This window comes from Antrostomus carolinensis, unplaced genomic scaffold, assembly GCF_000700745.2.
Source record: "Antrostomus carolinensis isolate BGI_N321 unplaced genomic scaffold, ASM70074v2 scaffold920, whole genome shotgun sequence".
Classification (NCBI taxonomy): domain Eukaryota; kingdom Metazoa; phylum Chordata; class Aves; order Caprimulgiformes; family Caprimulgidae; genus Antrostomus; species Antrostomus carolinensis.
In genome coordinates, this window is record NW_010288833.1 from 24,355 (window position 1) to 37,123 (window position 12,769).

Genomic DNA, 12,769 nt, shown 5'->3' on the forward strand with positions numbered 1-12,769 from the left:
AGTGTGCTTTGGTGTATCATCCAGGGTATTAATGCTCCCCTTTCGTCCCATCACCTTAGTCAGTCCTTTACCCCCTCTGCAAAAAATATGCTTGGATTTATATCAAGCTGGTATTTCTATGTGCTGAAAGACAGTCAGCTGCCTTGTCAGGAAGGACAAGAATTTATAGCTACTTTGTCCCCAAAACAGTGTCAAAAAGTGACTTCAGTGTGGTGAAATATCAAGGTTTATGCTACAGAGTCATATGGATTTTGCAAAATATTGGTGCAGTTTTACGCCGTTTCTCCCTCTGTTGCCTCTTCCGACACTTGCCAGAGCATGTTGTATATGCATTTCAGCCTTGATATTAATCTCTTCTAAATGTCTACCCTGTGCTGTAATTTCTTGGATCACATAAGTGAAATGTTAGCTCTTCTCTAGCTGCTGCTGCTGTGAAAAACATCTTGCTAAAAACAGAATTTTTTTGAGGATAATAATTTTACAAAATGTACTGTTGCTTCACTACAAAACATTTGGACAGGTTGAGATTAAGCCTTATTTAGCTGCAAACTATCATCAGTCTTCACATCATTCCCCCCACACACATGCTGAAGGAGTTAGTTGATTTGTGATATTTTTGTATAATTTTCAATACCGCATTCTCATGGATTCTGCTGACTAAAACAGAGAAAGAGACAGATGATAAATGTAAACTTTCTACCCGTATACCAAGATCCCAGTGATCTTCACAGTGAAAGTCAACTGGCATAAAGAAAATAAAAAATCAAACACAGGTTTGTTTAACAGCCTGCTAGCAAATCATCATACTAAGCAGGAGGAGGTACCTGAATAAAGAAAGCAAAGTACACATTTTATAAATTATCTACACAAAATACAGTCTTCTCTTTGCAAGTGTCTGTCTCTAAGAGGCCACTAGGGACATTCTGGAGAGTCCTTAGTTTGAAAAACTGTCAGCAAAACACCACTTTTCATTTCCATGCCTTAGGGCTTTTTCATATGTTTGTTTTCTGTAGCCAGTCCATCTTTATCAGAAACCCAACAGGAAGAAGATAAACTGGCTTGAAAACAGCCATTGAAAGAAAAATACGATAAAATATTCAGAAGAACATCTAAGAGATGGTTTCTAATAAACATTTAAGAATTGAAATCTTTCCTTTTCCTTTTCCATTCCATGCTGTAAGTGGGTCATAGATGCTGCACACCTCATGCCAGCACCTCAGAGTTTCGACTTATTCTCCCTCCCACTAACAAGACAAAGAGACACCTTTTTCTCTGAGAACAAAGCCAGCTATTTTTCCAGTTTCTTCCTGGCACATGCTAATTTGGTGAAATTTAAATGCCTTACCAAAAATGATCAGTTTGAATAAAACTTGTCTCCAAGTTTTCGCAGATTCTCATGGTTTTTTGTTTTATTTCTCAGATTCAGAATGCTCTGCTCTCTAGAAAGGGCAGTTCAGACTAGAACAGGGATTTAAACAGCATGCCTATTCCAAAGGATGCTCTGACCATCATACTTGTGCCTGCCCTTGGAGGAGATCCTTCTCCGGGTTTATTCATGAGAGCTTTCAAAACACTTCAGTTAGCTCAGTGTGGATTAAGACCAAAAGCAAAAACCATAAATGAGTTCTAATTTTTGACAGCTCTAATGAGAAAGCAGCAATTCATACCATCCTATTGTATGATCCATAGAACATTCACAGAACAATACATACAAAAAGGCCTAAAGCTATATTTGTCATTTCACCTTTTTTTTTCAGTATTGTGCACTCATCAGCCTTTTGCAGGACAAAAACAGTAGTCATTGATGTGCAATGGTTGGCAAAATATAATATTGTAATCACAAATGTCATCTGAATTGCTACTAAAAATGCCCACAAAAATTACAAGATAAATTCAAAGCAGTCATCACAGACACCAAAGTTTTGAACAGCCCTGAAAAGAGCCTAAACTAGTAGTTTCCATTTCACTTACCAATTTGTGAGTGAGCTGGATGGTAATAAGTGGAGATCCTGACAGATTGTTGGACAACTTGGGTAAAGGTTCCACTTTGATAGAGATAAGATAACTGGCTGCTGAGATCGTATAACCTTTGTAGACAGCAGCTTCAGCAATCCTTGGAAAGAAACAAATATATTAAGGAAGTAGAACAACAAAATTATTTTAGTTCATCCACAACAGCAGGAACACAGGACCTCCTTTTTCACATTCAAGCCAATGAATTTCTATAGGGGAGCAAGATCTGGCCCAAAAAATCCTACAGGACTAGAAGCAACAGCTACAAAATATAGATAACAGCTTTAGAAATTAGGAGACTTGATATCTAAAGCATTCCTTCATTCTGCTCCTCTTTTGCAAAAGTTTAAAAGCCTTGCTCTCTTAATTAGAGAGAATCCTACAAAGGGATCTAAAAAATAATCTACGTAAGCAAAGCAACTTAAGTGAGGAGAAAACTTGCAGGGGTTCCAGGCTAATTAAACATATATACTAGAGTGTAAGACACATATGCTTATATTATTTATAATGCATATAATATAAACACATGCATAGGAATATATTTAGAAGTAATTTATAGCTTTACTTCTCAAAATTGATTATGTCCAGTTATGTTTGTTAGAGAGTAAGTCAGGTCCCAATACAAACAGCTGAACCTGACTAAACATCTGATTAGTTCAGGTAAAACTTTTTTCTCGGCTGAAGTAATTTTGCAGTACATAAGAACACTTTTATTTCTGCTTTCAGCTAAAACTTATGACTTTGGCATTTTCACACATTTAGGAGTAACCAAGATACATTTGGCTGTAGGGTAAAGGTTTTTTACACTATCAGTAACAAACTGTGCAGGAGTAAAATGATCTCTGTCTCCTATCTCTTCAGTATGTGAATGGATGGTATTTACTATAAGAAATATGAGCCATGGCGAATTAACCAGCAGTGTGGGTTTCCAAACATAGCACACCACTGGAAAGATCCAGTTTGTAAAGCACATTAAAAAACACTTATTTTCATCTGACACCCATTTGAAATGGTTTCTTATTTTTCAGAAAAAAAAAAAAAAAGTCATATCAGACATTAAAATAAACATTCAGTTCCTCAGCAAGGTCAAATAAAACAGAACTCATTTAGCACAACCCCAAGTCCTTAGCTCTGACCACAAAAAATATCAGCACCAGAGGTTACTTCCACTTCCAGTATCCCCTGTAACCAGTGGGATTACTACAGGTTTACACAAACTGTATATGAGTGGAGTAGAATTGAGCTCAAAACCTTTTTTTGTTTAGATTTTTTTTAAAGAATCAAAACTGACTCCTCTTAGAAACTGCTGTTTACGTAGTCTGAAAACAGAAGTCATCTGTCTGTACAGCACAAAAGCTCCAAGTGTTTTGGTTTTAGCTTTCTACCACAAAAGAAAAAAAAAATGTCCTTAAGAAGAAAATGGACAGGCTTCAAATTACAGGTGTTCAAGTAGCCCAGTGCTAGAAGTAACATAAAAGAAAGTCTTTAAAACAAACTACTCTGGGAAAACTTTGTTATTCTACTGAATTGTAAGCAAAAAAAGTTATAATAGTACAGCACAAAAAAAGAAAACTAAGCAGAAGAGAAGTGCATACTTATTTTCAAAACATTTTTTGGATACCTGGGGTTTGATTCCACAGAGGAAAATTGCTAAGCTAGCATTCCTTGTATTACTAATTCTTTTAGATGCTGTTTTGGACAGATCTGCATCTAGAATTTTATAGGTGTGATTCTATAGTGCATTACATACTGCAAACAGCTCAAGTAGTTTGGATTAATTACAGAAAGCTAGGAGATGTTTCTTCTCCAGTGTCTTTGTGTTTCCCTAACATTGCAGCAGGGCGAGACCCTTCCTTCTCAAAAACAAGTGCTAAAAAATACATACAAGTCAGTGGAACAGGAATGGTTCTCCAGGTTGTCCTACTCCACAAAATTCAGCAAATGTACACAAAGATGACATAACTGTTTTATTATGCTATATCAGAGGCCCAGGAGCTGTAGACTCTATGACAATGCATTAGAATACAGTGTTTTGAGACACAGCATCTTTAATCACATTGTGTTTGCTAAGCTGTGATCTAAGTCAAGACCATATTAATTCTTTTTCTCTCTTTGAGAAGCTAAGATTATAGGTTACTATCTTAATAAATTGCACTGATCCTCCTGTTTGAAAAACATAAGCTGTCATAAATTAGTGTCTCTATTTCTTCGTGTCAGTAAGAAATATTGCACACTAACGACATGGTTCCTTTACAGCCACCTGCTAAGTGCTCTTTTTTTGAGAGAGAGAGAGAGCAGGGTAAACAACAGTATAGCTTATTGCTTGATTTAAAAATGCTATTTAGTAATAGCTGTGTGATTATCTCAGTGTGATCAATTTGATTATAAGCCAGGATTCTTTACCCTGAAGTTCACAAATGAGTTCCCGTGATCATGACCTTCCCTGTAAAGAAAGGAAGGCAATCCCTGACATTCATGACAGCTTAGATGCTGCATCTTTCCTTCTGGTGTCATAAACAACACAACAAAAAGTCACAGACTAGAAAAGACTGAGACACATTGTAAACTAATCTACGTACCCCCATGAAGATCACATAAAAACATAAAGTCAGACTCGGTTAAAAGGAAAGTGTAATGATTTACATGAATGGCCTTGCAAAATTCCCTGGGGAACTGTATTGCTGAGAGGTATACAGCTCTGCATTTACTTTATCTTATCTGCTAATGATTTCATTGATGTAGCACATAAAATAAAAGGTCTTTAAAGCATTGCCTGGTCTCCTGCTATAAAATTACCTTACAGGTTTCTAGGACTAGGATTGAGATTTTATCTAAAGAGGGATGTTATGTTTTCTTACTTGTTTCATTTAAGTGCAAGCTTTATCTTTATATGTGTCAGGAGAAAAGATGTAATTTCCTTTTATGAGACAGATTAAAATTATGAAATTCTAATATCCGATCAGACAAATGGAAAGAGAAGACAAAGAAAGACAAACATGTTGCTACGGGAATCTATTTTACTGCAACATAAAATAAAATATCTAATGTAAGCTTTAATCTCTCTATAGTTAATGACTACATGTCCCCAATATTGCAGAATCAGAATTATGACACATAATTTATTTACAGTTGATAATGACATGACTGTTATAAAGGTTTATCACTAAGGTAATAAACAAGCTGTCAAAACATGAGAGGTCTGAGATACTTACTTGGTATCCATAGGGTTGATATTATGAAAGAAATAATGCATGTTATGGTAAAGCAGGCCAACAATGGTAATCCAAGCTGTGAAAAAGGAACAGGGGTTATTCCTCAGAGCAACAGTTGTAAGCAAGAGACACTTCTCTCCTAGACCTGAAACTCCGTGTTTATACAGAATGCCTTGAGTTCTGTAGACTTTCATATCTTTGCTTTAGCAGGTTTATGATTGCTCTTTTAATTAAGTGAAAAAGTATGAACATCTTGCAGTACAGCACAGGAGACAGGTAACAAAAGTAAAACAGAAGGATGCCTGCCCTGCACAGCTGTGCTGCCAAAGTAAGTTGTTCAAGTAATCAGTTGTCAATTATAAATCCCCCACATAGCACTAGAAAAGGTTGCATGACATACCAGAGTCAGTGTCTCCATGGTAGCTACAGTAATCTCAAGACTACTTCACCACCACATACATTAACTGGCAGTTTATGAAATTCAGACATGGGCAACCAGTTTCCACTTTGGTTGTCTGTTTGCTGCCTGTGTTCCAAGTATTTATGGGTTCTCCAGCATCTGAGTGAAGAGACAGATGTGTATTTTCTAGGTGTCAGCCACACAGCTGTCTTTCACTATCCCATTTGCTGGGTTCCAAGTATTTATATTGTAAACTTTTTAAGAAGGAATAATAAACTTTTAGGTTAGCTCATTTGGACAGTGTGGCAGTGTGGCTCAAAGGCTGAAATTACTCAGAAGTGAGCTTTAGCTGGAAAGAGAGTTAAACATTTAATGGGCTGAATCATTTCAGGATACCATGCATGATAGTGTTCTGAAGGAAAAAAAAAAAATAAATCTGCATGGTGAGAGACTTTACAAGTGGGAAAGGAAAAAAAGTCCCCTCACATGCTATTTTTGGCATTACAAGTTGGTTTGCAATTATAGTTAGTCAAACTTCAGAGTACTTGCAGTGAAGTCTCCAGCCAGACCCCCTGCCAGTGCAGAGAAACAAAGCTGTCATCACAAATCAGGTAGGCAGTTCAGTAATTATTAGAGTATTTATCACTGCAGGTTATTTGCAGCTAACTTTGAACTTTTTGAATAGGAACCAACCTTCCTTCAACAGAGGTGACTGTGGAAAGGTCTCTGGGTGTGTAAATTTTGTGGGTTGGAATTTAGGGCACATAGGTCAGATTTTCAGAGATTCGAGGATGCAGGTAGATGTTTTTGTAAATAGGTTCCTTCAATCCCCGATTAAAACACAGATAATCAACTTCAAACATTGTTATTTTAGAGTCTTAGCTAAAGCTTCCAATTTTTGCCATACCTTGCTTTTGAGATTATTAAAATTTTAGCCCAGATAGGTTTCTGTGTTCTGCTGCTTTTTTTGCAGTTTACATCTTCATGCTGTTTCTGTAGCTGCTGTTGTTTAAATCTGTCATTTCATAGTTTAATGTCATACAACATTTTAAGAGTGATTTTGCATGAAGGGATAAGTAATACCTGATCTGACATCCTGGAATTTCTTAAAAATAACCAGTTCAGATAATTATTAAATTATGGTTTATCTGATGTAAAAAGATGTCAAAATTAAATGGTTTCAGTCTCTGTGGTCCAGCTGTATTATTCAAGATTAAATAATATCTAAAATTCTACCACATTAATCATTCATTAGTATGACAGGAAAACTGCTGCTTCTTTAGAGCCAGTATGATCAACAGTGATCAAACTGGTTATTTGGAAAAATAAAGCAATCTACGACTTGTTTTCAAGTAAAATCATTGTTGGCTACTCTGTTTGCATAACTGTGCTCCTCCCTTTAAATTTTTCCTTACCTTTTTCATGAAAAGCTTCACTGGGAATGGAAATATAACTCCGTCCTCGAGATGGAAATCGATAGTGGGACAAATTCAGAGTCCGAGGATGCATTTTGACCAAGGTGTAATCTGTGCAATAACCCAAACAAAAACATGATAAAATCAATTGCCTCTACAATCTACTTGGCTATTTAACTAGACTTTCCTAATAGCTGTTGCAAGTCTTGAATTTAAAGCCTGAGATGTTTGCAGAAAATACAGTAAATTCCCAGAGTATAAAATCACCTTTTATATCCGACTCCTTTATGACAGAGAAGGTGGTACACACAGTTACTATACCACGGATCACTTCACCCATGCTCAAATACTGAGCTTACCAGGCCAAGTAAAACAGATTGATAACACACTCTTCCACTGACATTTGAAGGCATTATTTCAGACCTCCACTGCTCTGCTGGAAAATGCCAATGTCCAAGAGAGTACATGCAATGATTAATGGTACTGGTGACTGCTCAGGTTATTTGTCCTCTCACACAGGTCTCAACAAAGCAGTGTAGAATGCCAGAACAGATAAATAACCTTTGCTACCTGTAGCATCCAGAGACACAGATACAATTAGAGCGCTAGGATGCTAAACAGCAGTAAAATAAAATTCTCCTAAAAGGTCAAAACTATTTCTATTATTTGCAATCTCTTGCAAAAAACTTGTAAAATTAAGGTTTTGTATCTTCCCGACATCTGCAGTTTCAAAGTGCTGCATAAGAGCTCTAGGCCCTTTCACTGCCTAATAGTTTACTATAGTATTGTTAGATTAATTTCACAGAATTCATATTCTAAACCCCTCCCCAGATAAACTCAAGGAAATTCAAGTTCAATCATAGCTGATTACCTCTGGACTAACTGCAGGTCATCTTTCTACACCTGAAACACTGATTTGTATTTAAAAAAAAAAAAAAAAAAGTTATCTGTTTTGAGTTCCTCCTTCATGATGGCAAAGGCGGGGCTGCAAGCACAGAAGCGTTTAGGACATCCAGACAGCCCAGAGAGAACATTTCTGTTAAATCCTACCTGCCACAGATGATGTGCCTTCAACAGTTAAAGGCAATAAATTTTCATCCAAATTGCGTGTCATATGAGCCATCACACTGTCAATAGTTTGAATTAAATTTCCAAATACGTGAGCAGTCTAAGGGGGAGAAGAAAGAGAAAGCTCTACAACAAAAGAAATTGCAGTTCATAGCACAAAATGCCAAGGCGTCATGTTAAATTCTGATGTCACTCAATATTCAACCATCCAAAGTCAAATGTGACTTTCTCCACAACCTTTTCCACATACAGTGGACAAAATGTTACACAAATTGATGCTATCCAGAGCCTGACCTTATAAAATACTATGATGTTTTATAGAATGTCTCCAAATGACTCTCTGCTCTCACCAGCATTTGACAGTCAGTTATACTCAGGATTCAGCAGAACAAAGCCAAGAGCTGAGCAGATTATTTTGACAATATATAAAGATTAGTATCAGATTTTTATTGGAACATAAGCTGAGACACTACAGTTTGACCTTTCTTTCATCTTTATTAAAGTGGTCTCCAGTATAAAGCTACTTTCAAAGTGTTTAGGTGTCCCCCAAAAAAACAACTCTCCAGGTTGAAACTTGATCCATAAAATCTCAGAGTGAATGTACTTTTCAATGAAAAAGAAATCTATTTTATCTGAAATCTGTTTACATCAGAGATGATCAAGGATGTTAGGCTAAGAACTTCAATCAGTTAGACACCTTTTTGACTTAAAAGCATTTTAGGCTTCAGTAAAACCTTAATTTACTTTAGCCTCTCGTCTCAGTTTAAAAGCTCTCTGCTCTGAAATCTGTGCTGCTTTAAGATTCAAACAAAAATCTCAGGAAATTCCTGAATTCCTCCTGCAAGTATTTCTCTGCATGGTAAAAGGTAGACTAGAAGGCAAACATTGACACAAGTTACTTTTCCCTATATTAGGTTTAATCTGTCTCAAAGCTTTAGTTCACTAAACAGGTCAGCACTTCCACATATTTCACATGCATTGAAACACATCAATCTACAAAACAAATCTAAACTTTCAAATATCAACATTCAGGGCTAAAAAAAGAGTTATTAAACACTTTCTTTAGTGAGAGTATCTGTTATTTTATAAACACAATTTTGTTTCATTCACCCTGAAATAGGTGGAAACAGCAGCAGATAAATTTCCCTTATCTTAACCCTCAAAAAAAATTACAAAAGAAAATGGCATGATTGTTTTGTGTGCATCTTTACTGCAAATATGAAAATGATATATGAGAAGATAAATAAGTTAACACTGCCAAAAAATCCTAACAAGTAGAATAATAGAGGCAACCAGTTTCATGACTATCCATGTGAAATTATGCAACCCAAGTAACCTACAAATCTAAGCCCATTTGTCTTACCTCTGGTACATCAATCCAGTTGGGCAATAACAGAAAGTCTTCGATAGCTTTTAAAAATGCCTAAAAGATAAATAACATTATATTATTTGATTATTTATTAATCAGCTACATCTTCTGGTAAGGATCCAAGGCAGATCTCTGTTAGGGTTTTCTTAGGTTTATTTTAAGAAAACAAGTCCATTTTCATTCAAATCACAGATTCATCTCTACCTGCCAGCACTCTCATCATGTTGTGTATGGTGACATTTTAAAGTAATAGTTTATTTAGTAAGAATAACACCACTGTGAAACTCCCAAAGTGCAATCATTATACTACAGCTGAGGTGACAACACTGGAACTAAGATTAAAGGGAACTTATTCTCCCATCTTATCTAAACTCATATGACATTAACACCTCTTTTAGTCTTATATTACTAGATATTTCAACAGCACTAGATAAATATCTGGGTCTCATCACTTGTACAATTTATTATCTGCTTAACTTTTGCACTTACAGGTTATTTTTGAGGTCAAGGTCTAACAGGGTGGGCACTGTTCAAGTGCTCAGCACTATACAGTCCCTGTCCTAAGGAGTCTTGCTGAAGAAGACAAATAGAAGGAAGAGAAAAGGGAGCACAGAAAATCACACAGAAAATTAAAGAGAAAACCCACATCTGCTGCTTAAACTTCTCTGTTAAAATGTCTTAAAAGCATGAACTGAATACAGAAAAGTTCCACTGAGAAATGTGGAAGAAAGCTGCAAGACTTTTCTGAGCATAATTTTACAAGTCATAATATACAGGGCAGAACCAGAGCTTTGCTACATGAGTTTACTTTTGGGCAGCACAAACCTTGCAGTCTCTCTCAAATATTCAGTGTGGAATTGTACCTGGCATTCACAGAAGTTACTCTAAACCCAGGACCCAGCCCAAATTGCCCAGAGCATTCTGTGAGTATCTCTTTTCAGGTCAAAGCATCACTCCAGAACTAGTCCAAAAAGGATGTGTTAGAGCACTGGAAAGGGAGGGAAAGGAGGAGGAGTGCTGGAGCTACTGAGCAGAGCAGCATTATAACAGAAAACACATCAGGTTTGTCAGGAGCAATGCATTATAAATGAGTGTCAGTAATCAGAAAGTTTATTGCATATCACTTAAATCAAATTTTCTTGTGCTGTGAGGCATATGACAATCAGGACAGAGATAACTTTACAGAAAATAGCATGCATGCTCAGTGCCTGTCTTTCAGGGAATTAGCTGCAGACAATACAAAGTCTAACCATCAATCAGACAAATGACAGAGTCCGTATGTATGATTAGACTCTCTTGTGTTTACTTCCCAAAATAGCTTTGCTAAAGATAATCATGTCCCACATTTCTGTCTGCAAATCACTTTCACAGCACACAAAGCAGCATCAGATAGCCTGAATGAGCAATCAAATGGCAACTGAAATGATGTGGGAAACAGGTATGATATCTGACAGGATGATGTTCCATTTTCAATTTAGAGTCCACATAAAATTTTCAGCAAAACAAAGGAAACAATGTATTAGAGCTTTTTAGAATGGTTTTTGCTACATATTAAATTGTGATCCATAAAATCCAAGCTTTACAGTTTGCAAATGCTAAGCTTTTAACACAAACTATCAATTGCTGTCCATGTAGTTTTCATAAGCATTTATTTATATTTTTTGTCTGAGTAAATAATCCTTGTCACTCTGGTATTACCTACAGGCTTAAAGGAACAATCACTAGTGAGGCCAGACCTGATTACTGTAATAATAGCTTTCTAGCCTGCTGAAATCAGGGAATTAGATGCCCATCATTTTACAGCAGGCTAACTTTATGTTAGCAGAACATGACCCCTTGCCCTCAGCTCAGACAGCAGAAAACACCTTTTTTTTTTGGAACCCAGTGCAAGATAAAGCTATTTACTCACAAAAGCTGAAGACACCATCATCACAAACAGGTCCTCTCCCACAGCTTTCACCTCCAATGCAGAGTTGGCAGAGCATGGTCCAGCAAGAACAATGCAGGACTTCGTAACAGAGAAGCTGGAGGAGAGGCACAACTTGTCTTCTGTTTACTACAGGAGCAATAAATGCTAACAAAAGGTTGGGCAGACAGCAGTAATTGATAAATTTTTAACTCTCTAGTGCAAGACTGAATCTCAAAGATAGTAAATTACAAGTTTATACTTGGGCAATTACCTGGGGACAGGCTGATAGAGCCACAACTAGAGTGCTCCTGCACCCAAATTAGTTAGCTATTAGCTGATGCATGCCTCCATTTTGCTGCTGTCACTACAGTGTCTTTATGTCTGCACCTGACAGACAACTGTCAAACTCTGCTGCATTTGGGATCAGCTGGGCCATGCAGAGAAATGCTGAATTTTTTTCCAGAACTCCATATTCTTCATCAGATATACTTGCAGTTGATTAATTAACAAGTTATTTTCCTCCTCCTCTGTTTCATGCTCAGCTAAATAATTAAGTTTGATGTATGGTCATAGTTCAAGGTATTTATAATTTATGTGTTAAATAATAAAATAATATCCCCAAGAACTAATGGAATCTTTAAACTATTCTCTCTTGTTGAAGGTCACCTTCTGCTGCTCCCTAAAATAGCTACTGCTTTTTTCATATGTATTTTCTGCAACCAGCAAAAACTTTCAAAGCTGCATTTTCTATTGCAGCTTCTGGAGAAATTGCAGGGTCATCTGGCTCCACGCATAGATGTGAAAGACATTTACCTCTGACAGGCTTAGAGCAGTATTTTCTGACAAGGATTTGTTGGGCAGGCTGAAGGACACATTCTCCAGGTAGCCCAGCATGGTGTCAGGGGAGTGGAAATTCCCTCTCTCCTCAGTCAGATGAGTTATGATGGGACTGTAGGCGTTTGTAGAGAGCTACAGGTGAGAGACAACTGATCAGAAGTTATTCTAAACAGCAGTCATTATTTATTGTTTTAGCCCAAAAGGGAGTTCGAGGCATTGTAAACTGCTGTGATTACACACAGGAGGCTACATTAAGCCAAGGGAAAAGGAAAGTATACAGATAAACAGAGGATAAACAGAATATACAGGCACAGCTTCGTTTTTCCATTAGCAATTCAGGTCCTATTTACCATGGTTTCCCAAAAGTCTCTGAACAGCGAGAAAACTAATAGAACTTTGACACTACAGATAGCAAGAAAGTGAACATACACTGCAATAGCTGATCTCATGTAGGCTGATTACAGTTAATTGTATGTATTAGCGTATGAAAAATTAATCTTATTTAAATCTTTGTCATTAAGCATTTACTAAAGAGCTAAATAATTT

The 12,769-nt window shown here is 36.7% G+C and overlaps 1 protein-coding gene across 1 annotated transcript in view; it reads right to left on the reverse strand.

Annotated features, from left to right (window-relative positions):
* Positions 1–1,971: 1,971 nt before the first annotated feature.
* LOC104524697 (adhesion G-protein coupled receptor D1) overlaps positions 1,972–12,769 on the reverse strand; it is a gene marked incomplete at its 3' end in the record, with an annotated part of 31,445 nt that continues 20,647 nt past the window's right edge. The window contains exons 9-14 of the mRNA XM_029084859.1: positions 12,200–12,355; positions 9,472–9,531; positions 8,091–8,208; positions 7,041–7,151; positions 5,226–5,301; positions 1,972–2,113 (exon numbers count right to left, since the gene is read on the reverse strand). Of these exons, the coding sequence (XP_028940692.1) occupies positions 1,972–2,113; positions 5,226–5,301; positions 7,041–7,151; positions 8,091–8,208; positions 9,472–9,531; positions 12,200–12,355 (663 nt within the window). The remainder of the gene's footprint in view (positions 2,114–5,225; positions 5,302–7,040; positions 7,152–8,090; positions 8,209–9,471; positions 9,532–12,199; positions 12,356–12,769) is intronic.